The following is a 26,524-nucleotide window of genomic DNA, read 5'->3' as shown; positions in this document are numbered from 1 at the left end:
GCAAAGAAAAACACCCCCCAAAAAAACACCAGTACGCAGTCCGGACGGGGCGCGCGAGACGTCTCGAGTTATTGAGCGTGCTGGTGGATTGAGCCGGGCGGTCAACAGATGGTTTGGTGGCGGCTCCATTCCGCATCAGGCGGCAGTCATGGATGTTTGACCTCTAGGCAACACACGCACGCACATACACACGCTAATATGTCATCATCTACAATTCCCTCTTTACCAAACTTGCAGCCGCTGAACAGTCCAATAAACACACATCCGAGAGGCACACACACGCATACACACGCACATAAGTTCAGTCGAATTTTACAAGTAAAACTTTATTGGAATGATACTCATGTTGCAAAATATTACACTTCGTGTTTTTGTATGTCACTGTTCCCGTGACTTTAGACGCTTCCCCTTGCAGTGTGTCTGTACGTGTATATGTGTGTGTGTGTGTGTGTGTGTGTGTGTGTGTGTGTGTGTGTGTGGCGGGGGGGTTAACATGGTTTACGTCGGGGTCTCGTTTCCCTAAAAAGTGCGACAGTATGTACCAGCATTGTGCCTGCATCTAGAGGAAGTTGTATCACTGCAAAAAACATCGAGGAGATGGGGAATAATATTGTATCAGAACTTCAATTGTGTCCATGATGATATAGTCATCGACATGGAGAAAATACAGCGAATGTGAAGTCTCAACAAGTGGTTTACAACAATGTCATAATCATAATCATATTAATAATAATAATAAATAAATAAAAAGGGTCTGGAAAAATAGTCCATCATATCCAAAAAGCCATCTGATAACACGTGAGCACCTCGTCTTGCCACCAGATATCTGCCGTTATGATTTTGACTTGGGATTGATCAGTGAAATGTGTTTCCACCTCTCTCGATGAGAACGAAGAATCTGACGAGTCGGGGCACACAGGAGAGGGCTGAACCCTTTTGGTCACGAGTTGGTTGCCTTGTGTGTGTGTGTGTGTGTGTGTGTGTGACTGTTTTTACTGGACAACAGTGAGGCCGGATTACCAAAGAGGCAACTGCAGGGCGCCGGACCCCAAACGCCCAGAGTTCACCGCAGCAGTTATTTGTGGTAATTTAATTACTATCAACTCAGTTTGGGATTTATTAAGCACGATATCAACGGACACCGCAAAGGGACTTGAGATAGGTGCTACTTTTGGAGTTCAACTCGAGTCCCCCGTCTGAGAGCTGTCCTGGACCCAGTCGATCTGACATGCCACAGTCTGTTTACCACTCGTGTGGACGACTCCTCGGCCTGTGAAGTTGTCAAAAACATCCGTCTCATATGTCATGAACATGGCATAATCATTAGGATATCTAGGCCACTTAAATCTCTTGCTGGTTTTATGGAGGCGCTATATTGAATCACTGGCCCTTTAATGCCTCCATTGATTTAATGCTGCAAGTCCCTCAATTAATTTGTTTAAATCAAATTAGCACACAGTAAACCTGCGGCATACTGTACATGATGTACAGACAGAGGGAGGAATGGAGGGGCGATAGGGGTTTGGGCCCGCCAGCTGGTTGATCCGGCTCGTTGGGCTTCATAGATCTAAAAATGATCTGAAACAGGTCATTTAGCCCACTGTAAATATTCCTTGATGGTTGGTAATTTTTCATTTGATGAGACTATAAATGCAATGCGTGTATCGATTGATTTATACACACACACACACACACACAGTTGCACAATTCAAATGTGTAAGTTTGAGAAAAAGCTTGTTACATTTCTCAACATCTGAACTTTTTTTGTGGACAGGAAGGACTCGTTCAAATAATCTGGATTTCATAGCAAATCAGAGAAAAACCAGAGCGCCTGTTTGACCCACGATAGATTATCTTCATCACGATGGCACATTAAAACACAGCTATGAAGAAGGCATTTGAATGTTCGAAATAGACACTATTTATAAATTCTGAATGACCAAATCCTACAATGACCAACATTTTGGGCATTGCTTGAAGTACTTTGCCACCATAGCTCAGGTGCTAATTAGGCGTTGGACACCTGGAGTGCTGCTATGTGTCGCGCATCTTTAAAAACAGCTTGTATACCACTGAGCTCATTCTCGTCTCTTCTCAGCACGACCTCCGTTCAACTCTTCCGCCTGTTCCTAACTTCTTCAACGGAGTAGCGGTCCTCTTTTACATCATCACCACATGGAAAAAAACAGAATTAAAAAACAAAAACTGTGCATGTAAACACAGAGATGGGGAAACAGAGCTGCTGGCACGCGTATGTATGTAAGCCGGCCACGTGGAGGGAGAGTGCCGTGGAGATGAACACAGGCGTCTATAAAAAGACCATGAAGCGCACTACCCAGACCACCTGTGACTGCTCAGCGAGCTCCAGTGACCACTAGAAGCAGCTCGAGGTAGTCGGCCTCGCATGGTCTCTTCGAACCGGAGTAGGCGAGCGCCGATTGGTCGATTCAAAATGCTGCATCAGCTCGACTAGTCAACGAGCTCCGAGCAGAGACAGCGAGCGAGAGTTGTCGAGTTCGCAAAACTAAATCCTCTGGAAGGGAAAATTGTGGAATACCCGAACTAAAAAGTCAGAATATTCCCTTTTCGTTCCTCTTAGTGCTCACCGGAACTTTAAATTCCCAAATCTAGAACATAAGCGAGTGTCTCACGCATCTTCTTGACCTGCTAACCCCAGTGCTTAATGTTGATACAATGTCTTATTAAGTGATATGTTCAAACCTGAGATACCATTATGTTATGGTGTTCCTTCACAACACTATTGAAACTGAGATATTTACATTCCCGTATCCAAATTTCCTTGTTTGTTTTGCGTGACGTGAAATAATCGGAGCGACTAGAGTCTAGTGACGTTTGAAAATGGCGGCACAAAGCCTGGCTACGCTAACAATGAAAAGAAGTATCGATGGAGTTAAGACAGGAAACTGAACCGACTTCTTCCCCCTGAAGTGGCCTCCGTCTCGGACACTAACTTCTTCGAGTAGACGACGCATCATCTTCATGTTTTTCTTTTGGCCAATAATGCCGGTGACTCGAGGTACGACGTCTGCGATATGAACCGGCAAATGTTTAAATACTTCAAAGAATAAATGCCCAAAGTTATTTAAGTGCATACGAGTGTGATTCGTTCAAATGTTCCAATTAAATCCTCCTCCTCCTCCTCCTCCTCCTCCTCCTCACCAGAGACAGAGAGCAAGCTGGCCGGCTATCAGTTTAAATTGAAGGAACTTTTGTACAGACTGAGACCTCAACTTGATCGACTCTTTAGGCTTCATGGGACGAACGACCGGCCGCAGGAGACTACGACGGACGGACGGATTTCTCTGTGACGTGGCCTGAACGTGATGAAATGACGAATGAAACGATCAAAGAGGAGGGAGGATCTTGGGTGGAAAAATGTGTCGAGGCTACTCTCTAAAATAAGCGGGGTTCCCCAACACCCTTGAATCAGAAGCACGCCTTCGTTGTAAAAGGATCCATAAATAAGACGGAATCATAAATAAAATACAATGGAAACGCAACAGAAAAGGCAACACTGCTGGTTATCAGTCTCCTTGCTCTTTATCCCTTCTCTATCCACCCCTCCCCCTCTTGTTGTAGCTGGTGCTTGTGATTGGACAGGAGACAGTACTCTCTCCTTATGTCTCCCACTTGACCAGCCTACCTTTGACTCTCCCTACTTCCTTCTTCCTTCTCTCTCGCGCTCTCTCTCTTATGTCTAGAACTCCGCAAACTCCTTGGCACATTTCTCATTGAAGGAGACGCGGATGTCCTCCTCCTCGTAGTCGTCAAAGTTGCTGGTGTCGCCCGGTCCTTTGAACTTGGGAACGAAGGGAGCTTCCACCTGAAGACAATCGAGAAAAAAACACCAGTTGATAAGTGAACTTGGCAGAGGTCGAAGAAGTCATCGCATGGCAGGGTAGGACATTTACATATGTTTTTTGACTGAAATCCAGGGGCATTAAAAAATTAATTGGGGGCACTTTTTGAAACTAAATAACATTTAACCGTTGTTCAAAAATTATAAATGTACATATTTATCTACAGATTCAAAGTGTTTTCTTTGATAAAAACAAACAGAAAACATAAATCAGACAATCGTATTAAATTTTCTTCTTATTTATTCGTGTTTATTTATTGTTATAACGTTGTTTTTAACAACTATTTACAATTATAACTTATTCTTTTGTTTTTTTATAATTCAAATTATATTTATTGATTTTGTGTGTGTGTACCTACCTAGCACAGGCAATTCAGATAAGACACACAGAACAAAAACAAAACGCTATTAAACTATCAGAATTACTAGAGGGAATTCTGGGGGCATTTTTTGCCTCTCTCCTCGTGATATCGGGGGCAAAATTATATTTCTTAGGGGCAGTTTTTCCCTTTGCCCTCGTGTATTTCTGACACTGTCGCATAAACACAGGACGCACTCACGGACACGCGTACCTTTTTCTGGTAGATGGCAATCCAGTCAGTGGTCGCAAACCATTTGTGTCCCTTGATGTCGTTGACCCCGTTCTTGAGGTTCCCGTAGCGTTTTGTTAGATCCACCTGAGGATAACACCACATAACACATTTATCCTCACTTGTTCAGAACACACAGCGGAGAACAGATAGCCGGAAAACTTCAGAAGGAATCCACTTTTCACCTGTAGCAGGTTCCTCAAGAGGTCCTTCAGATCTGAACTGAAGTGAGATGGGAAACGCACCTGAGACAGAAGACAAGAAGAGGTTACCGACAAGTCCAAGTGCGCGTCTCTAACCTTCTCGTGGACGCCTGAAGGAGGTCACATCGTGTCTGACTCGCAGTCTCCAACAGGGCTCAACAGTAAACTCAAACTTTACCGCAGGAACTTCTAAAGGTGCGTTCACACCAAAAGCGAAGCGATTTTTCGCGTTGCCCAAAACGCGTGAGTTTACATTCACCGTGTTCTCGCCATAAGCGTCGAGACGCTCCGCGAGGGGCAGGGCTTATCTCCGTGTCTCGTCTCTGTAAAGACGGTTATCATCTCCTTCATCCACCAGAATAACTAACCACTAGTTCTGCTTTATATTTGTCATGGACGTCCCACACACTAACACCCTCGTGTTTGGGTTCATGACATCACCCGTAGGCTCACTCAACTCGGTCACTTTCACCGATGAAGTTACTGTAACGTCTGAAAGACTTCCGCTTCCAGCGCGACGAGAGCGGAACTCAAGAGCTGATTGGCCCGAGTTGCGAGATGACCGCCTCAAAGTTGAAATATTTCAACTCGGGGCGGAAAAAAATTATATATATTTTTTTAGCCAGCATTTACAGTTCGTTATACTGAAAGTCTTATTTTACAAAAAGAAAATACACAAATGTATAACCTTATAAAAACACCACACAAGGATGATGTTTTTTTTTAACATCATAAGATGAAAACAAGGAGAAAACAAAACAAGACAAAACAAAAATATTACACAAACTTTTCCCCATCCCACCCCATAAATTGTTGAGCTACAACTAAAGCGTGTTATATTATAATATCCAAAATACTACAAACAGACACTGAATGTGGCACAAAGTGGGAATCGGAGGGTCCGACTCACCTTCCCCGAAACGATCTTTTCATAGATCTGAATGGGCTGGTCAGCAAAGAAAGGCGGGTACCCTGCTGCCATCTCATAGACCAGCACGCCCAGCGCCCACCAGTCTACGGCCTTGTTATAACCCTGGTGGATAGAATATGGACGGAGGAGAGGAGAGATGAAAAGAGAGCATTATAAACAGTTACGCAAGAAAACATTCAATTTTTTAAAAAGTGCGTAGCTTCTTTTTTTAACTTTAATTCATCATTCATTCCTCCTTCCTCAGGTGCGTCTTATTGTTATGTTCAGAAGGAAGAGATGGATTGTTATAGACAGCGTGTCACGGGGGGTAATGAAGTAGTAGGAGATATTATCCTGAAGATGAGAACCATTTAAGGACATCTTACAGTGTTCCATCAATAAAGATGTCACACTGTTTTTCTATTTTTTTATAAATGTATATAATGTATATATGACCTTTGACCCGATTGATCCCAAAATCTAATCAAATGGTCCCCGGATAATAACCAATCATCCCACCAAATTTCATGCGATTCAAGAAGATTTTGACCTTTTCATGACCTTGACCTTGACCTTTGACCCGATCGATCCCAAAATCTAATCAAATGCTCCCCGGATAATAACCAATCATCCCAACAAATTTCATGCGATTCGGTTTAAAACTTTTTTTGTTATGCGAATAACACGCATACAAATAAATAAATAAATAAATACACGGCGATCAAAACATAACCTTCCGCATTTTCAATGCGAAGGTAATAAATAAATAAATGGCGATCAAAACATAACCTTCCGCATTTTCAATGCGAAGGTAATAAATAAATAAATACACGGCGATCAAAACATAACCTTCCGCATTTTCAATGCGAAGGTAATGAGGTGCACATGGTGGCTCACCTTGCTGAGAATAATCTCTGGGGCCAGATATTCTGGGGTGCCACACAGTGTCCAGGTCCGGCCCTTTACGCGTTTGGCAAAACCAAAATCTGTCACCTGAGAGGGGAAATAAAAGAACGTCGACAAACCATGAGCACAGTGGCCGGGCTGTGGAGGGAGAGCCACGTGATAGACGGAGGCAAAGAGATGGAGCAGGGCAAAGATCTCCGGGCAGCAATGGGATTTTTTTTTTAAACCAGTCTTAATGTGACTGTTCACCACTAGAGGGCAGCAGCATCTGTGTTTACGTGACGGACTCCTCAGTAAACACAGATCGTTGTGAAATACACTCTCCTCTCATGTTTCCAGATCCTCAAACGCTCCTCTTTGCCTTGTAACCTGAATTATCTGACTTTGGTCACACAAGACAGACGGTGTGATGACATCACGTTGGGTTTATCGGAAATTGTGATTGCCATTTATCCATAGAATTATGATAATTCAACCCCACCCCCACCCACCCCTCGCCACCTCGCCAATGCTGCACAGGTGTTCACTTAGGCTTTAGACTAGTGGTTCTCAAATGGGGGTGCGTGTACCCGTGGGGGTACGTGAATGCCCTCTAGGGGGTGCGTGACATTTGTTTGAAATATATTTTAAATGAGCATCCATAAAAAAAAAGCCTTTGAAAATAGTTATTTCACCATTATTCAATAAAATATATATCTAAGTTCATAAATTGTTTATATTATATGCAAAATGCTCCGTATTACATCTTTTTTTCAACCCCAAAATGCTTTGCATTGGTCAGGGGGTACTCGGCAAAAAAACCATATTTGGCAGAGGGTACATCACTGTAAATAGTTTGACAACCATTGATTTAGACAAACTAAATCATGAGTACAGTGCCCAGCCGGAAAGTCAGGGGGCATCGGGCTGGAGGCTGAACTTCTAAAGGGGTGAGGAGAACACACAGCTGGGCCGGTCTGCATGCTGAGAAAGGGGCCGGCTTTGTTTAGCATCAGTTGTCAACTCACTGAACTTTACTGATCAATAGAGGCAGAAAAATCATATGAATACATGCAGAAATTCACAAGCACGTTTTGATCATCTTTCATATATATATATACAAACACACACATGTGTGTATATATATATATATATTACACATACACTACCGTTCAAAAGTTTGGGGTCACCCAGACAATTTCGTGTCTTCCATGAAAACTCACACTTCTATTTATCAAATGAATTGAACATTTCATAGAACATAGTCAAGACATTGACAAGGTTAGAAATAATGATTAATATTTGAAGTATTAATTTTGTTCTTCAAGCTTAAAGGAAGGCCAGTTGTATAGCTTATATCACCAGCATAACTGTTTTCAGCTGTGCTAACATAATTGCACAAGGGTTTTCTAATCAGACATTAGTCTTCTAAGGCGATTAGCAAACACAATGTACCATTAGAACACTGGAGTGATCGTTGATGGAAATGGGCCTCTATACACCTATGGAGATATTTCATTAGAAACCAGACGTTTCCACCTAGAATATTAATTTACCACATTAACAATGTATAGAGTGTATTTTTGATTAATTTAATGTTATCTTTATTGAAAAAACAGTGCATTTCTTTGAAAAATAAAGACATTTCTAAGTGACCCCAAACTTTTGAACGGTCGTGTATATATACACGACCGTTCAAAAGTTTGGGATCACCCAGACAATTTTGTGTTTTCCATGAAAACTCACACTTTTATTTATCAAATGAGTTGCAAAATGTATAGAAAATATAGTCAAGACATTGACAAGGTTAGAAATAATGATTTGTATTTGAAGTATTAATTTTTTTCTTCAAACTTTGCTTTCGTCAAAGAATGCTCCTTTTGCAGCAATTACAGCATTGTAGACCTTTGGCATTCTAGCTGTTAATTTGTTGAGGTAATCTGTTGAAATGTCACCACACGCTTCCTGAAGCACCTGCCACAAGTTGGATTGGCTTGATGGGCACTTCTTGCGGACCATACGGTCAAGCTGCTCCCACAACAGCTCAATGGGGTTGAGATCTGGTGACTGTGCTGGCCACTCCATTACAGACAGCAGACCAGCTGCCTGCTTCTTCCTCAAATAGTTCTTGCACAATTTGGAGGTGTGCTTTGGGTCATTGTCCTGTTGGAGGAGGAAATTGGCTCCAATCAAGCGCTGCCCACAGGGTATGGCATGGCGTTGCAAAATGGAGTGATAGCCTTCCTTATTTAAAATCCCCTTACCTGGTACAAATCTCCCACTTTACCAGCACCAAAGCAGCCCCAGACCATCACATGACCTCCACCATGCTTGACAGATGGTGTCAGGCACTCTTCCAGCATCTTTTCACCTGTTCTGCATCTCACAAATGTTCTTCTGTGTGATCCAAACACCTCAAACTTGGATTCATCTGTCCATAACACCTTTTTCCAATCTTCCTCTGTCCAATGCCTGTGTTCTTTTGCCCATACCAATCTTTTCTTTTGATTGGCCAGTCTCAGATATGGCTTTTCTTTGCCACTCTGCCTAGAAGGCCAGCATCCCGAGTCGCCTCTTCACTGTCGGCGTTGACACTGGCGTTTTGGGTACCATTTACAGAAGCTGCCAGTTGAGGACCTGTGAGGCGTCTATTTCTCAAACTAGAGACTCTGATGTCCTTGTCTTCTTGCTGAGTTGTGCACCGGAGCCTCCACTTCTCTTTCTGCTCTGGTTAGAGCCCGTTTGTGCTGTTCTCTGAAGGAGTAGTACACACCGCTGTAGGAAATTTTCTGTTTCTTTGCAATTTCTCGCATGGAATAGCCTTCATTTCTAAGAACAAGAATAGACTGGCGAATTTCACATGAAAGTTCTTTTTCTGGCCATTTTGAGAGTCTTATCGAACCCACAAATGTGATGCTCCAGATAATCAACTAGCTCAAAGGAAGGCCAGTTTTATAGCTTCTCTCATCAGCAAAACAGTTTTCAGCTGTGCTAACATAATTGCACAAGGGTTTCCAAGGGTTTTCTAATCATCCATTAGTCTTCTAAGGCGATTAGCAAACACAATGTACCATTAGAACACTGGAGTGATAGTTGATGGAAATGGGCCTCTATACACCGATGGAGATATTTCATTAGAAACCAGACGTTTCCACCTAGAATAGTCATTTACCACATTAACAATGTATAGAGGGTATTTCTGATTGATTTAATGTTATCTTCATTGAAAAAAACAATGCTTTTCTTAGAAAAATAAGGACATTTCTAAATGATCCCAAACTTTTGAACGGTAGTGTATATATATATACACAGATATACATATATGTATACACACACATATAGATATACATATATATAAATATCAGCGCATCAGGTGTTGGTTACCTGTATGTAGCCCTGTTGGTCTATGAGCAGGTTCTCAGGTTTCAGGTCTCTGTAGATCAGGTCCAAAGCGTGAAGATACTCAAAGGTGAGAACGATCTGAGCGGCGTAGAACCGAGCGTGAGGCTCACTGCACACAAAACACCGGGCCGTTCAGAACAGAACAGCCGGGGGGGAACGTGGCCAAATAAAACAAAGTGGAGCTAAAAGAGACCTGACGAGAACAGAGCTGTAAAGAGTGGAATCAAATAGACGACAGGAGAATACAAGAGAAGAGGACAGAGTACACAACGCCACAATGTAACCTCTGTGTGTGCCTGTAAACACTGACCTAAATCTGCCAATTCTCCGTAGATGGGAGAACATCTCTCCACCGGGTACATACTCCATCACCATGTAGAGGTTAGTGTTGTCCTGGAGGAGAAGAGACTGTGAGTGACCCTCACAAACACAACATGGATACAGTATTTTGCGGGAGAATGGAAATAAATGAACCAACGTTTATTTCAGGTATTACCATAAAAAATGTGTGTGTCTATCATACTTTTACTTAAGTTTTGTCACACCCTCTAACAGAGATAAGTGTTGTAACACTATAGCTTTACATCATCAAGGAGGATTTCATTCTTCAAATACAACTTCCTGTCAAAATACCCAAACTAAGCCTGTTGACTCTTCCACGAGTGTGAAGGACGAGACACGTGGACGTGGAAAATTCTGTTAATAGGTTTATTCAAAGCGAAACCTGAATAAGGCTTCAATTGGAGTACGGCCATCAGCTGCGTTAGTCTGTACGAGCACAACCGGCCCCCGATGAAGCCGGGGTGTGAAAACGTTGAATAATTTGTGGCTCATTTCACTTTTTTTTTTGCAGATGGCAAACAACTAATGATGAATTGTCAATGACAATGGAAGTGATGGTCGGGATGAGATCGTAAACGAGCAGATCATAACGCATCGGGACGTTCACGCGACTTCAGAGAGCAATTTATTTTTGTATAAAAACTAGCACGAGGTACACATAGTTTTATGATCACACAGATCATTATATTCATTATTATTTATTTTCATTTTCATTATTATTTAAATTCATAATAGTATTATGCCCTGCTATTTTATTTTATTGTATATTTGTAACATTGTTCCTGCTGCTTCAAGAAATTTCCCCCTGGGGATAAATAAAGTCAAATCTAATCATTAGAAATACTTGGACGTGGTCTTCAACCAGAAGAATTTTAGATACATTCATACAATGTTGATTAAAACTGAAATGATTCATTGAGAGTGTTAACATTGCATTGTATGCCTGTTATATGCAGCACACAGAACGACTGTAAACTGGAATGAAGGGAGAAGGTCAATTCAATTTGTTGATATCATAAAGATGACAACATCATAATCCAGACATTTTTCTATTTTTTTCTCAGTCATGGTTATTTTTTCACAAACTACAAAAGAAAAGAAAAAAAGTATTTCATATGAAACAAAGACATAAGGCGTAAACTTCAAATGCAATGCGTTTGGCCCTTAGTTTAAATAATTAGTAACACACAACATAACCTAAAGATACGTGTAATGTAAAAATACACAAAAAGAGTCATCAGCAGTCCGTGTTTCCGCACACTCGTGATCACATGACAGAAGTCAACGAGGTGAGCTGGAGACAAATAGCAATTTAAAAGCTGGAATGAGGAATTGGGGCAAAGCCGATGGATGGAAAGAAGGAAAATCTATTCACGCAAACACACACACACACACACACACACACACACACACACAGCATCTGAAATGCTCCCCACCTTGAACGAGTACTCTAACCGCACCAGAAAAGGAAAGCTGACAGCCTGAAGAATCCTCTTCTCGTTCAGAGTGTGCTCTATTTGCTTGAGCTTCACCACCTGAAAGGATAAACAAAGAGGGAGAAGGCGGTTCATGTCGTATCGTGTGGCGACCGAGGCTCCCCCTTTCATGTTTTAATCCTGATGAAAAAATAAAATAAATAATACAATTAATTGATATGATATTAGTCTTATTATTATTACTACCTTGTATATACTTTTATTCGGTCTGTATTAATATTGCTCTCGTATTTTTCTTACTTTTTTATTTGTCTTTTTCTCACTGCTGTAATCCTACAATTTCCCCACTGAGGGACTAATAAAGGATTATCTTATTTTATCTTATTTTATAATGAGATTTGATTATTTTTGTTGGTCATTTTCTATAAATGTAGCTGCTAATAATGTTTTTTCCCGTAGTTATGACAGCAGCAGCTCTGAAACCGCCCGCCTCCTTCGGGCTCGACCGATATCGGAAAGTGTCTACGTTCAAACAGCATTTATCTATTTGGTTTGCTTTTGTTCTGCTTATATTCCCCTGGGAGAACTCATTCAACACACAACGGCTTCGGAGGTAACTTCAGAAGTCTAACCTATACCTACAGGTTCAATATTTTCAAAATGATTAAAACTTCATTCTTGTGAAGTTGGCACAAAAAAAAAGAAGTACAAACACAAGCTGAAACTTTGTAAACCAGTCAAGATGGATGTTGCACTTTCCACTTTTGGGAATAAGGCGCACAGACACACAGTAAATACGGTGCAAAGCGGCACAAACTGGAAACTGGGACTGAATAGGATGAATATATTATGCAGTAGGAGGTATATTGTCGAAGCAGATTGGCAAAATTACCATAGATGCTTTTATCCAAGAGACAATAGAGTCACGGTCTCTCCTTTCATATATTTGGCCATGTAGTTATTGCCAGGTTGCACATAGTGGATACACAGAGAACATGCATTTAAAATGTATTGACCGTTTGTTCTCACCTGCATGTGATAAAGAACCTTGCTTTTTTTCCCCTCAGGTGTTAAATCTACTGGATTAGCCAGTGAAATGTAAAAATATGTCTCTATGAATATTAGTCATAAGAGGTGATCAGTGTGAACAGAAACGCAGGCACTAATTCATTATAAATTGGTAAATAAAGTAACTTCTTGATATCTGCATTAAGAACTTCAGCAAAGAGGCTGAATTGGGGGAACAGGCCTGCATCTGTAGTTGGGTCTTTTCATCTTTGCACCAGCACATAAAAGGTGGAGGCACTTTTTAAATGTCCAGCAACGTTTGGAGCTTTGCGAGTACATTTCTTCCTCCATGAATGACATTTGTAATGACCATCCTGCAGGTTTCCTTAAATGACCACAGTGGTGACCCAGACTGACCTTCTGCTTGTTGAGGATCTTCATGGCGTAATGCTGTCCCGTTTCTTTCTGCATCACAAGCATCACACGGCCAAATGAGCCCGTGCCCAGGGTTTTCAACCTCTCAAACTGCTCCAGGCCGGCGGTGTTCTGGACAGACCAAACAAAGAGGGGAAGTCCATTGAGTGAAAATGGGATGGTGAGTTTTTTCGAATATGTCCTATGCTCATATTTACAATGTTCTTATACAATACCAGAGTATATATGTATATCAAACTGGTGGTTTATGATATCATGTTGTAATATAAAATATATATATACACATAACATAATATCCTAAACTATCATGTACAATACATCCAGTGATATATATATATATAAAAATTATAAAATATATATATTTTCTTTTTTAAATAAAAAAATAATATATATATATATTTTTAAATAAAACAATTATATATATATATATAAAATAATCTATATATATATACTAGATATATTGTACATACAATGAACAGAATATCTATATAGATCCCAGTCACATTTAAACCTATATTATGTGAACCTGTAAAATCTATCCTGATTGAGATCATCTACATGAAGTTTTTAATAAAACAGTCATACCGCCTCTTTTTTTTCTTCTTTTTTTTTTATGTTTGTAAAATATGTCTTAAAGCTTTGTTCTTTGCACAGAACTTATATATATATATATATATATATATATATATCAAGGGGCTGTATAATACGGTTCAAATAAAAGCCCTAATGCAAACAATAATAATAATATAATATTTTAAAGGTCTATACATAAAAATAATGCATGTCAAACAATCAATGTAATATTCCTCTTCACACCCGTAATAATCATAATAACTTGGACCACAGGAATTTAGGAAAAAAACAAGATGATTTTAACGTAAAATAAATAAATGATAAACCTCATCACGCTGCATATGTTTACAAGCTATTTGCTTTATTTCAGTCCAAATAGATATAAATGTACAGCGGTAGCTGGCAGCACAGAAGAAAAGAAGAAGAAAAACATACCAGAGGAATAGTCGAGAAAACACCACACATATATTTAATATATGTTTGGTCACGCAGCGTAGGAACGTACACACATTCCTCTGCATCCAAACACATGCAGAACATATTCACATTCTGTTGTGCTAGATGAGCATCACACATTCAAACACTAACCTGTGCAGGGCTCTCCCACTTCTTCAGAAAGTCCTCTTTGGCTTTAGTAAGGAACTCCTTGACTGTGGAAGACAAGAGCACCAGAAAGGCTTTAGTGGTTTGTGAGATTAAACTGGCATTCGAAGAACGGGAAAACCTGTGGGAGGAAATATGTAATGCAATGCCTCCACGTTAACCAGCGCTTTATTTCTCCCGTGAAGACGGGGGACTCACAAGAGAAAGATTTTATCCAAAGACAGATATATTTAGCCCCGATGAGTGAAGTTTCAAAAATAATAATAATTCATTCCGGTTAAATTCCTTGATCTTTCAAACTCCACAGTCTGAAAGGGGGGGGGGGGGGGTGGTTCCGTCGAGATGTTAAGTGTCAAGCTAAACCTGCAGACTTAATAAGAAAGCTCCTACCTACCGTCTCACATCGGCTCGTAGCGCTCTCCTGACAACACAAAAGTTGTGTCTAATCTCAGCGCAGAACCCGTTTAGGATTATTCTGGGTTCAGTACGTAAAGCATCAGCACAGTATGAGGTACTGAGGCTCATTTTCCTGCCTTCAGAAGTCTCTAGTGGACTTAGAATTTGACCAACTTAACCACACAACAAGGTTTGAACCTCACACAGTGCAGCTGAGTTAGTCAGAGTGAGTCTCACTCTCTGTCTGTGCACTTTTAATGGGTTGTAATAACCTGCGGGGGGGATATGGATGAGTTCGTTAAACTATACACTTCGGCTACGATGCTCACTGACCATGCATGTGTGATGCACGCACATAGAGCTTCTTAAAACGATATTTCATAAACTCATCATGTCATCCCATGTGAGCTTTTCGAAGCTGTTTGCTGAAAAGTGTATCTGGTTGATAAAAAACTGTTTGAATCCCAATGCATGGTAAAACAAAAGAAAAGGTAAATAGAAAAAAACAGAGGAAATAATTACCCCATAAATACTCTCACCCTTGTGCATAACAGCAACTTTACACGAGACGTACAGCACAGCAGACACACTGAGACCAGCTCAGCCAACAGTAGGGGCGAGATCCCCCTGGCGACGCTGGCACTCAGTGGCACTTGCCAGCAGGTGCCGCAGCTACTCAGTGGCACTTGCCGGCACTTGCCAGCAGATGCCACTACTAGTCAAAAAGTGCCACAGCTAGTCAAAAAAGTGCCAGCAGACGGAGGGTCGGCCAGGCGCGTCTGCTGCATGTCTGCGCAGTGACGAGTCTGCGACGACTCAGTGACAAGCTCCATTAAAGTGCCCGGACAGCGGAAGAAATCACTTTCATGATCACAGAATGGAGGAACTGCGGTTTAGCTAGATAGATAGATAGCTAAAATAGCTAGATACACAGATGGATGTGTGTGTATATATATATATATATATAATTAGTGTCTTTTTGTAGACACTTACTTACAATATGCAATAAGATAGTGCTGTTCGTTACTGCTGTACTATATTTAATATTGTTTTGCTTCGACTACGTTTTACTTCGTAATATATTGTAGCGACCCTGTGAAGTGGCTGTCGATCACAGGTGGCACCGTGCGTGCTGGTCGAGGGGGCGTGCCTGTGATTGGCGGAGTAGAGGGGAGGCGGGGTTAACCTGTCGGAAAACGGAAGTTAAGGGTTTGTTGACGGGAACCGTTGTTGTTGACGTTCAAGCTGCTAAACTGAGGAGCACGCTGTCTGTGTTGGTGGATGCCTAATAAAGGGAGGATTAATAACGTCGTCCCGTCTCCGTGTCATCAGTGCCATAACGTCCAAGACGTTACAATATCATGGTATATAAATGTAATAGATTACGAAGTGAAACGTAGTAGTAGCAAAACAATATTAAATACAATACAGCAGTAATGTACAGCACTATCTTATTGCATATTGTAAATAAGTGTCTACAAAAAGACAATATATATATATTAGTGCTGTGAAAAATAACGCGTTAACTCAGTTAATCCAATTACAGGTTTAACTAGTTTTTTTTATTTAACGCATTTAACGCATGCGCAGAATGAGCTTCCAATCCGTCTGTTGTTGGTCGTCGGGACGAAAAAAAAGTCACTTGCAAAATGAGCTTCCAATACACCACTTCAATCTGAACTCTGTCCGCTCTCATGCAGACGGTCTGTTCATCGGTAATGATCCTTCCGCAGGTTCACCTCCGGAAACCTTGTTACGACTTTTACTTCCTGTAGATCGATCGCGACCTGCCAGTCGATCGCGGCGTAGTGTTGGTAGATCAATGACATTAAAGAGATTGGCCCGCCCCCTGACATGTTCTCTATAGCACGTCTTTGTTCTTTTATTAAACTAAACGTCTGTTGTTGATCGTATCTCCACAGCAGCATGTCATTTCTGTCTCTTCGCGTTGCGTTAACACTTATCGATCTCCGTCTGGCGCGCCACAGAGCTCCGTGCGCGCGCATCGACCGAGCAAAAAAAGTCACTTGTCAATCTGTCCACCTTTAGATTGTATCATGGTGGAGTTAATGGTTGACAAACAAGAGAAAATGCTCTGTTTAACCCTCCTGTTACCTTTACATTTACGAACATATTTTACCCTCGGGGTCAATTTGACCCCAGCAATTAAAACCTCCAGAAAATTATTAGAATTAATATTGCTTCCCAAGTTTAAGTGTGAGGTACTTTATGTTTGTTTGTTGACTACCTAAATAGCCCTTTAAATAAATAAAAAAGTTGATATTTCTGATATGTTTGACACAGTGAAAAACAGCCTGGGGTCAAATTGACCCCAAAGAACACCGACATTAAACATTGAATGGGGTCAAATTGACCCGAAAGGTAACAGGAGGGTTAAACATTCTGTTTAGGATGAAGATGTATTAATGTTCCATATGGAAGAAAACTGCTAAATAACTGCTGAGTTGCAGCACCATTGTATAGAAGAATGTATAAATGTATATATCCGTCTTTTGTCATAAATCTCTATGTTCTCACAAAATATACCGAGAATATCGGTAATATGTGATTAATCATGATTAATCCACAAAAACCTGTGATTAATCCGATTAAAAATTTTAATCGTTTCACAGCCCTAATATATATATATATATATCCATCTGTGTATCTAGCTATTTTAGCTATCTATCTATCTATCTAGCTAAACCGCAGCTCCTCCATTCTGTGATCATGAAAGTGATTTCTTCCGCTGTCCGGGCACTTCAGTGAAGCTTGTCACTGAGTCGTCGCAGACTCGTCAATGCGCAGACATGCCGCAGACGCGCCTGGCCGACCCTCCGTCTGCTGGCACTTTTTGACTAGTAGTGGCACTTTTTGACTAGCTGTGGCACCTTTTAACTAGTAGTGGCACTTTTTGACTAGCTGCGGCATCTGCTGGCAAGTGTCACTGAGTGCCAGTGCTTAAACTTTAGACTAACAGTGGCATCTCCTCAAACTAGAATTTCATGGAGGTATAACAGTATGACATTGGTAAAAAATTTAATTATATATATTTTTATTATTAAAGAAAGGCGGGTACATTATACATATCATGGTATATAAGTGTTATATATTACGAAGTGAAACGTAGTAGTAGCAAAACAATATTCAATATAGTACAGCAGTATTGTACAGCAATATCGTATTAAATATTGTAAGTAAGTCTAAAAAAATACATTATCTATGCAAGTCTGTGGCACTTGCCAGTGAGTTGCCACTGAGTTGTCGGTGCCAGTGATTGCACTCGCCCTCTCTCAGCCAATGGGTTCACGTTAATTAGATTCAGCTCACCCACACACAGTTTAAAGCAGCATCTCTTTCCAAAGGAGTGGAGCAACAGACCTAGAGAGTTGAGGAAAAACCGGACACTTAGTGTATTTTGATATTGGCAATATTTCAGGACAGTGGATATTACAAAATGCTCGCAGTTTACAGTCGCTGGGGGACATTGAGCATCTCGTGCAGAGATGTGTGAACACCGCTCCACAGCCTGCTTCCCTCCACCTGAGCATCCACTGCAAATCAAAGAGTCCACAACATCTGAGGAGAGATAACACCCCCCCCCCTCCCTTTTTTTGTGTGTCATCTCCACGTCCACACACGATGCTCCTGAATTGAAAATATAACATTCGTGATCTTGGGAGCTTGCGTTGGTTTGTACCGAGGACTTGTCATGGACGTGCTCGTGGATCTTAATGAATGGGGAAGCGAGGATAGGCCTCTAATTAGCCGTGTGCGGCGTGTGATGTGAAGCTACCAGAGCCTGCTGTATCCCATCGTCTCTGATCATGTACATGGAGGCTGCGACCGAGCAGGTGTTGCTTGTTGAAAGACTGATGTGTAACATTACTGGCGATGGTACCCACCGCTTTCCATCTCGCTGCCTTTCCTGGCCGTGGGCGTGTTGCCCATGATGCCCAACTTGTCAACGGGCGATCCGCGGCTTTGTGGCCGCCCTGTAGCCTCGTCAAGCCGGTAACTCGATTAGGTCCGAGCGGTGTTTCCTAAATCCAGATGTAGCGGTTACCAAGCGAGGTCTCGGGTCGTTGATAGCCCGACAGCTGGCTGGTGCGCAAGACGGTCTCCCGGAGCGGGCTCACTCACTCCACCGGCGGACGGTACCGAGATTAAATCCACGGGGAGCTGTCGTTGTGGTGTCTCGGTCGCTGGGGCTTCACTGGACTGCCAGGCCGACCTCGGCGCAGTTGGCCTGAACACGGAGGATCCAGTCTTCTCCTGTCCCTCCTCGCAGCCCCCTCCGAGCGAGGCCCCCCTGGCTGCCCACCTCTCCCCCAACCCCCCCACCCCCTCCCCAAAAAAAACCCAGCTATACCTACGGCGGGGACGCAATATTCTCAATCAAAAGATTGCCGCTTTTCGCCACCGAACCCAGATTTTAAAAAATGAATCCTCGGCGGGGTCCGACAACGACGCGAATTTGACCAAATCAACATTGGCCCCCTGTAGACTCGGAGACGGGCGAGATGACGGAACTACAGCCGAGCGAACATCCCGCCCACTCGCCAGAACCGGGTTGATTGACAGCTGGAGCTCGGCTACGGATTGGCCACCTCTCGACGAGGCCGTCCCGCAGAGCGCTCTGATTGGCCGTTCAATCCGTCAACAACGGCAACGTATCGCCGCCCAACGAATAGCTAGCGACGTGAACGTCAACGATTATTTTCCCCTCGACGACGTCCGCGCCCACTTTCTCCGGTTGCTCTCCTCCATTGGCTTGTCGCGGCCGAACCGTGGGAATCTTGGTGAATGCGAGGATATCTATTGGCCGTAAGGAATGGCCCCCTCCCTCCAAAAAAGAAAAACCCTCTCTCCCCGCGCTCCATCCCCCCCCCCCCCCGCCGCTAAGCGACTGATACGCGCTTGGCTAAGTGACGTCAACCGCGAGCTATTTTTAGAAATGTTGGTCAGAAATTAAGGCACCCGCGGCGCGGTCTGGTTGGCAGGACTTCTAAACAGATCGCAGACGGCCGTGCATGGAGAGAAGAGTTTATCTCGTAAGAAATGAATCACGATAAATTAAATATATATTTGCATTACTATCGATGTCGAATGAAAACACGCAGAGCGTCAGACTATCTGTGGCCCAGCAACCTTTACAGTGAGCATCTGTCACCCCACATCTGGTGTACCTACAGGGGGAGTGGAGCACATGCCTAAGGGCCCTTATCAGGATCCTCAAAAGGCACAATTTCACATAGATTTGCATTTGTATACCTTATTTAAATAATGTGTTGGTGAACAAATCAGAACGTGAAAAAGGACTCAGGTCCACAAACAAATGGGAGATCTCTGCAGGGTCTGATACAATGAGGCCTGTAACCAGTTACTTTAATATTTTAATTGTGCCCAAAATACTTCAGCTGTACCACGTTAGAAATGTAACCCTACATTTGTGTGACATCGAAGGGCATTCTGATAATTTCTCTAGCACATCTGGTTTTCAAAACTAGTCTTTGGCTGCTAAGTTTTTTTATTGTCAATGTAATTTTTCGAAAGAGCTAAATATTTAAGACAGGAGGTAAAAGATACAGGTTTGCATCAAATTCACATATAACGTGAAGGTATACATTGTTCACACCAGCCAATTCCAGGAAGAAAAACCATTGGATTATGATTAATGATGAGCACTAATGTGTACATCACTTTAACATTGCAGCAGGTTAAGGTGCAATTAAAAAGTGTAGACGTGCACAAAGCAGACAGAGGTAACACTCAACCAAGAGATAAAATGGGTGAGCAGACAGTCCCCGCCCTTTGTGCTGCAGTTGCCAAGCAACATGAGGCTAGAGTGAAAATGGTGGCGTGAGGCTGCTGCATTTTATGAATGAAAATGGAAAAAAAGAAAGGAGCCAAGGGAGGGGAGGAGAAAGAGTGGGCCAACACACACAGTTTTGCTCGTGTGCTTCCTTCCTCACTGGTCAATGGGGAAGGCAGCTGCGTAATTAAGATGTGGCGATTACCAGAAAGTAGCACTAGGTCCACAAAACAAACTTTATTATTAAGCCCATCACAACCCCCATTGTTACAAATACTAGAGGCAGAGAATATATAGTAAGTACAAAAAGAAAATGTGCCTTCTCATCTTGAAGACAATATAAGCACTGAGAAAACATTATTTACAGAGAGCCTAAATCATCTTAACTTGACTGCAATCCAGAATCTTCATCTCCTTTTCCTCCATGTTTCGTGCATCATGAGAGACATACATTTTATGTCAATTTAACAATAACTGAACTGGGGCCCGGTTATCTGGATAACTCAAGTTTAAAACTTGCAAACACAAGGTTGTACTCTGCTATCTAGCAAACAGTAAATACAGCCAGTTCTTGCAACAGGGCCCTGAACATGACCCACATTTCAAACCCAAGACACATGTCCACTGGCACTCCTACTCCGGATGCTACACGTTTACATGACACACTTTCACAACAATTAAATGCTTTACTATAAACAGCAAGTGCTACATACAGAGCACTGCTCATATCTTTGATCCGTGCTCAAGAAGACCCAATGAACAGCACAGTATGGGTGCCAAACAGGTGACCATTAGTGGATGTGTATGACTTGCACATCTCAGGGCTGTGAGGATACGGCCGTCTTAAAAATCGCCCCACCCTGATGAAAACTTTATCTGGCTCAGCTTTGACATTGTCTAAGACAGAGATATATTAAAATAAGGCAAAGCTGGTTTTGCAGGCCTGTATGTGGCAAAAGAGAGCACAGGAGACAAAATCAGTTTGTAACAATGCCAGATACATCCCGTTTGCGTATGCTGTATAAAAATAATGTCCTTGATACATCCATGGCCTTCTTGTCCAAATGTGTGTTTGCAATGTGGATGAGTGTACGGATAAGAACAACCTCTTGTCCATTATCTTAATCTGATGATTTATTTTACAAGCAGTCCATGGAGTTGTCCGGCATCAGTCCAAGAGGTGGCATCTTTCCCGGTATACAGGACGGCGGGAGCATGCCGCTGATGTTGGGGGACGGGTCGACATTTTCGCAGTCCTCCATCTTGTCTGCCGAGCCCTCCCAGTTGATATGGAAGCGGGTGACGCGGGGGTTGGAAGCCAAAATATTCCTCAGGAGCTAAGAGAATAACAGTAACGTTGGTGAAATGTCAGAACTCCCGTCTGTGCTGGAGATGTTTTGACTTTTAGTTTCATCAAACATTTCCTGAATGGAACTAAACAGCATCTTTCGATTAGGCCCTCCAGTTCTGGTAAACACTCAACCGCCCAACTGTATGCCTCTGGTTCTGGATGCGGGCTCTCCAGAAAAGTGCAGTCTCTCAAACCGAGATAACCTCGATGGCATCCCATGGATTATTTTGCTCAGATTTATAAAAAGCTTCTGCACAGCTTCAGAAGACATTATACAACCGTTTTTTCAAAAGTTGAGTGGATCAATGTCAGGTGAATACAAGAAGGTATCGTTTTCATGTAGAGTATTGATCGTACAGAGAGCGTAGTGTGTGCGGCGTTATTGCTGGTTAGGTTTATATTTTGGCCGATTGTTGAATAACTAAGGATGAGTTAAATGCAGAGAACTAATTTCCCCTTGGGGATTAATAAAAGTATATATCTAAATCATCATCTAAATCATCTATTATGTTCAGCTAATTCAATGGACTGTTTCTGATAAAGAAGTAAGACGTGTTGCTCGGCGAGCAGAGAGATTACAACAGAGATGGTGATTACGAACAAGACGCTTTGTGTGAGTTCTATTTCGTGTTTTTAATGACTTGTGTTTTACGAAGAGCCAGAAAGAGAAACTTACGACACAATGTATTTTTCTGTGAATGGAAGTAAAATAGGTCGAAGATTTTACAATATTTCCACTCTTGACAATCTTAAGTTTATTTTGTTAATTGAACTAAGGAACTAGTCACTCGCACATGACTGTTGTTGGGCCGGCTGTGTCTGTTGGAAAAACGTAACGGAGTCGTCTTCAAATTGCTATTTTTTGGGACGCACCGAATAATCGGTCGAACATTGGTATTAGCCATCTACCAAATGGTTATTTTAAACATTGGTAGAGACACAGAATTTCACAACCGATGCATCTCTATTGTTTTGTCACAAACGGTACCAAAAATAAAAGATATTCAAGAACAGAAAAGTAGAATTATATATATATTATACTTTATACTTTCTAAATTATACTGTTACTTGTAACTTCAATTTTAGATCACCTGAGGGCAGTAGCAAACAGTGCATGTTTCAACAGACTTATCGTTTCTCGAGCAGGGCCCATGGATTGAACCATATCTTTTTTTTTGTAAACAGATTGGTTGCGATTCAATCCAGACACAAAAAGAAAAGAAACACAAGGCACTCTAGCAAGGCTGCTAGTTGATTAGTCAACTAAGAAATATTTAGGAAAAAAAAGACGCACCTCTTGTAAACACAATATTTAAAGTTGTTATTCTCTACAGACCTGTCAATAACATGAATTGATTAGTTGACAAAATTGTGTTAGTCGATTTAGGATTTCATCCGTCAAGGACACAGCCCTATGGCATCCATAAAAAATAAGAAAAATTCAGACACAAATAAAATGTATTATTATACTACGCAGAACAAAAATGAACGACGGCGTTCTCCGAGTGCGTTACCTGAGTGTAGTCTGGTTTGAGGGGTGGGTTTTCCCGTAGTTCAGGGTCTGTGTATTCATTGTTGACATAGTAACCAATGCGGATGAACTCCTGTCCACGGTAGGTGCAGGTTATAAGGACTACAGTCACTCCTACAGCGTCACTCTCTGGAATCAGTCCTGTGTTAGGAGCATCAGCCTGTGGGGGCAGACAGGAACCCAACGAGGAAGAAATCAGATCAAAGTAAACCACAGTAATCATGTTACTAATGCAGCATCGAAAAAAACAAAGGACCAAACGAGGGAAATCAAATACATTTACCCCGGTTTCTTTTTCAGTCCAAGTATTCAATGGCTTCTGTGGTCTAGCTGTATGAGATGAGAGGTAACGTGTGACCACAGCTTACTGACCTGAAACACAAACATGTGTCTGCCAGCCGGTACCGGGCCAACTAGAACAGAGTCCAGAATCTGGTCGTATTCCTCGCTCTCAGCTGAACCCACATAGATGATCTTCCACTCCAGATCTGATATCACACACAACAGAGAGAATGACCATGCATTTCTGTTTGTAAGGAATTTGAGTTACACATAGTATTGATGTTGATTACTTGACACAAGCTCTACATCTAGACACTACGCTTGGACATTTCCAAACAAGTAAGCAGCTTTTTATACATACGTGAAAAGCAGAACATGGAGACATTTTGAGTCACTCAGATTTGTTTTTAAATCATCCACAACAAAACAACATTGTCAACTGATATTTGTATCTTCTATTCCCCTAAGTGTACTGGCTGATGTGGTTGCCTCCGCCGCTGTTGACGAATATCGTAAAACAGAACTTGTCTATGAAATGATTTATTCTTGCAAGAGGCAGTTATACAGTCACAAGGAGTCTTAGATTTGAAATAAGGAATGCTAGGTCAGCGTGTTCACAATACATACAGATGTATACATCCTCCCCTTAACATATGGAACCTGTTCCCATAAGTATTTTATTACGTAACAAAAAAAGAGGATGTGAATACTATTTAGGCAGCTGCTGCATGACCCACGAGTCACCCTATGCAAGGCAGTGATAGTATGCTCAGTAACAGCTTGTATACAAGTTCACTTAGATAATAATATAAAATCCTCATCATATAAAATTGTCATTATACTGATTTAAATCAACAATATCGTGGCATATCAAGTGACATTCCAATGTCACTGGTGGCTAAATGTAAACCGTAAAAAAAAGTGTTACACGAGTCGACGCTGACAGTATGCACTGTCATTAGTGGATCCATACACAATTGATTTTATTTGGTCTTAAAACAGTAATGAATGCAAAAATAAGTGGTGTTCCCTTCATCAATGCCCTCAAATTAATTAAGTTACAAAGCACACTTTTACATATCTTATTAATTAAGTTAATACGGCACCATTACATATGTTATTGATGTAGTTACATAGGACACACTTGCATGTAATTAATTAAGTGACATAACGCGGGTACGATTACATGTTATTTATTTAATTAAATAGGAAACCATTGTATATCGTATTGGTATACAGCTATACAGTTAATGACACCAAAAGCTATTCTTGGCCGTCATTCCCAGTAGCCGATCCGTGCTACTGCTTTCCTGTTGTTTCAGCCCGCGGTTCGCGGCAACTCGTTAAGCTTGTCTGTTGCTACAGTAACATGTCGTGATCAACCAATCAGCTTGCCGGAAAAAAACTCTACAGAACGACCACGAACCAATCATTACAGGCAGGAGGCGGGGCGTTGACCATAAACGCGCCAGCGCCAATTTTCAACAACTTGTCAAATGAAAAATCTCTATCCAGCAACAAAGACGGCTAATATACTGGTACATCGTCGAGCAACACAGCACACTTGTCAAGCTGACGATGCACCTCATTTACCCTCCTCAAAGTATAAGTTAACATATAGGCAGAATGAAGAGAGGTAGCTATTACCCATAGCTAACATATAACAAAACATAATGTAGTTGGCATTACACGTTAACGTTAGCTGAAAACTGTACCAACCTTCCGGCAAATCCTCCATGCATTCAAACGTTATTTCAAACTGAAAGGGATTTCCAAACGGGCTCGGGTTGTCCAGCACAGCAACGTTTAACACTTGTACCTTGGCCATAGCGGTATCTTCTCAGGGCAGCTCGACCTAGAAAATGTATTTGCTCTTTTCTTACTTGAACAATGTTTAAAGAATAACTCGCTGCTTTAATGTCGCAGTGTTCCCACGTTGGCTGTCCTCAAGACTGTCAGTTGAAGTCTGATTCTATTCTTCTGTGAGAACACCAACATGACCTGGTGGCTGAGCTACCGGAAGTACGTCACTCTCTTCTTCTTCGATGACTATATTTCCGACATCTGACTACAGGCTGCTGCCCCTCAATGTTCATATGTTAAACAACAGATCAAAATCAATAGTTCGGATTATATTTTCTAACAGTTACTGAGGTTAGAAAATAGTATACGAATAGACTGGACGAGTACATTGTTATCCAGTTGTCTTAATTACATTTTTGACTGGTCAAACACAGTGATTAAGTAGGTATTCATTCATAAACACTGCTTTTTAATAAAGCATTGCACCCCTATGACACAGTGTGAGAAAGGTGGTTAGGACCTCATGAACTCAGGAACACCTGAAGTACTGAACCGTTTTGATAGCACTTTACGGCTCGCGAATGGCACTCACTCGCAGTTTTCTGAGATTTCACTCTCCCTGACTCAACACGCATTGTTTTTATTTGTTTTTTGTTTTATGTATGAAAACTATTTCAAAACTGCCAATCTCTCAGTGTGTATTTCCCCTCAGAATGGGTTGTCCTATTTCATAGTTGCTGGTTTGATAGCACTTTAGATGAACAATCTATGAGCACACACACTTAAAAGGGGAATTTTTCATTATACTGTATGTCTCCTTTGATTATTTCACAGAGATTTATTTGCTGTTGTTTTGTCATTGAATGTGGCAGTAAATGTATTATGTTTGAGGTTTTTATATATTATTTGGAGAAATACAGAAATTCAAAGATGTATGTACCGGATGTATTGAATTAAAGATATTTTGAAAAAGTTATGCTCTTTTCAACATTAAAAAGTAGGCAGAACAGGAAGGATAGAGCACACAATAAACACATTTTACTGCATTTGTGGTATCCAAGATTTATTAAAATGCCAAG

The 26,524-nt window shown here is 41.5% G+C and overlaps 2 protein-coding genes across 2 annotated transcripts; both read right to left on the bottom strand.

Moving 5' to 3' along the window:
* Window positions 1-307: 307 nt before the first annotated feature.
* On the bottom strand, window positions 308-18,948 carry LOC130190218 (cAMP-dependent protein kinase catalytic subunit alpha-like). Its single transcript, XM_056409522.1, has 11 exons — window positions 18,569-18,948; window positions 14,253-14,314; window positions 13,074-13,202; window positions 11,649-11,747; window positions 10,181-10,263; window positions 9,853-9,979; window positions 6,481-6,576; window positions 5,584-5,706; window positions 4,656-4,715; window positions 4,453-4,557; window positions 308-3,844 (listed from the first exon to the last, which is right to left on the bottom strand). Exons 1-11 carry the CDS (start codon window positions 18,612-18,614, stop codon window positions 3,719-3,721), a joined length of 1,056 nt encoding a protein of 351 aa, XP_056265497.1. The 5' UTR covers window positions 18,615-18,948; the 3' UTR covers window positions 308-3,718.
* Window positions 18,949-20,700: 1,752 nt separating this feature from the next.
* asf1bb (anti-silencing function 1Bb histone chaperone) lies at window positions 20,701-26,404 on the bottom strand. Its single transcript, XM_056408610.1, has 4 exons — window positions 25,362-26,404; window positions 23,733-23,848; window positions 23,344-23,520; window positions 20,701-21,815 (listed from the first exon to the last, which is right to left on the bottom strand). The coding sequence occupies exons 1-4, from the start codon at window positions 25,468-25,470 to the stop codon at window positions 21,618-21,620; spliced, it is 600 nt and encodes a 199-aa protein (XP_056264585.1). The 5' UTR covers window positions 25,471-26,404; the 3' UTR covers window positions 20,701-21,617.
* Between the last annotated feature and the right edge of the window lie 120 nt (window positions 26,405-26,524).

Source organism: Pseudoliparis swirei, chromosome 24, assembly GCF_029220125.1.
Source record: "Pseudoliparis swirei isolate HS2019 ecotype Mariana Trench chromosome 24, NWPU_hadal_v1, whole genome shotgun sequence".
Lineage (NCBI taxonomy): Eukaryota > Metazoa > Chordata > Actinopteri > Perciformes > Liparidae > Pseudoliparis > Pseudoliparis swirei.
The sequence above is the reverse complement of the archived record's forward strand: the minus strand, read 5'-3'. Positions and strand labels throughout refer to the sequence as shown.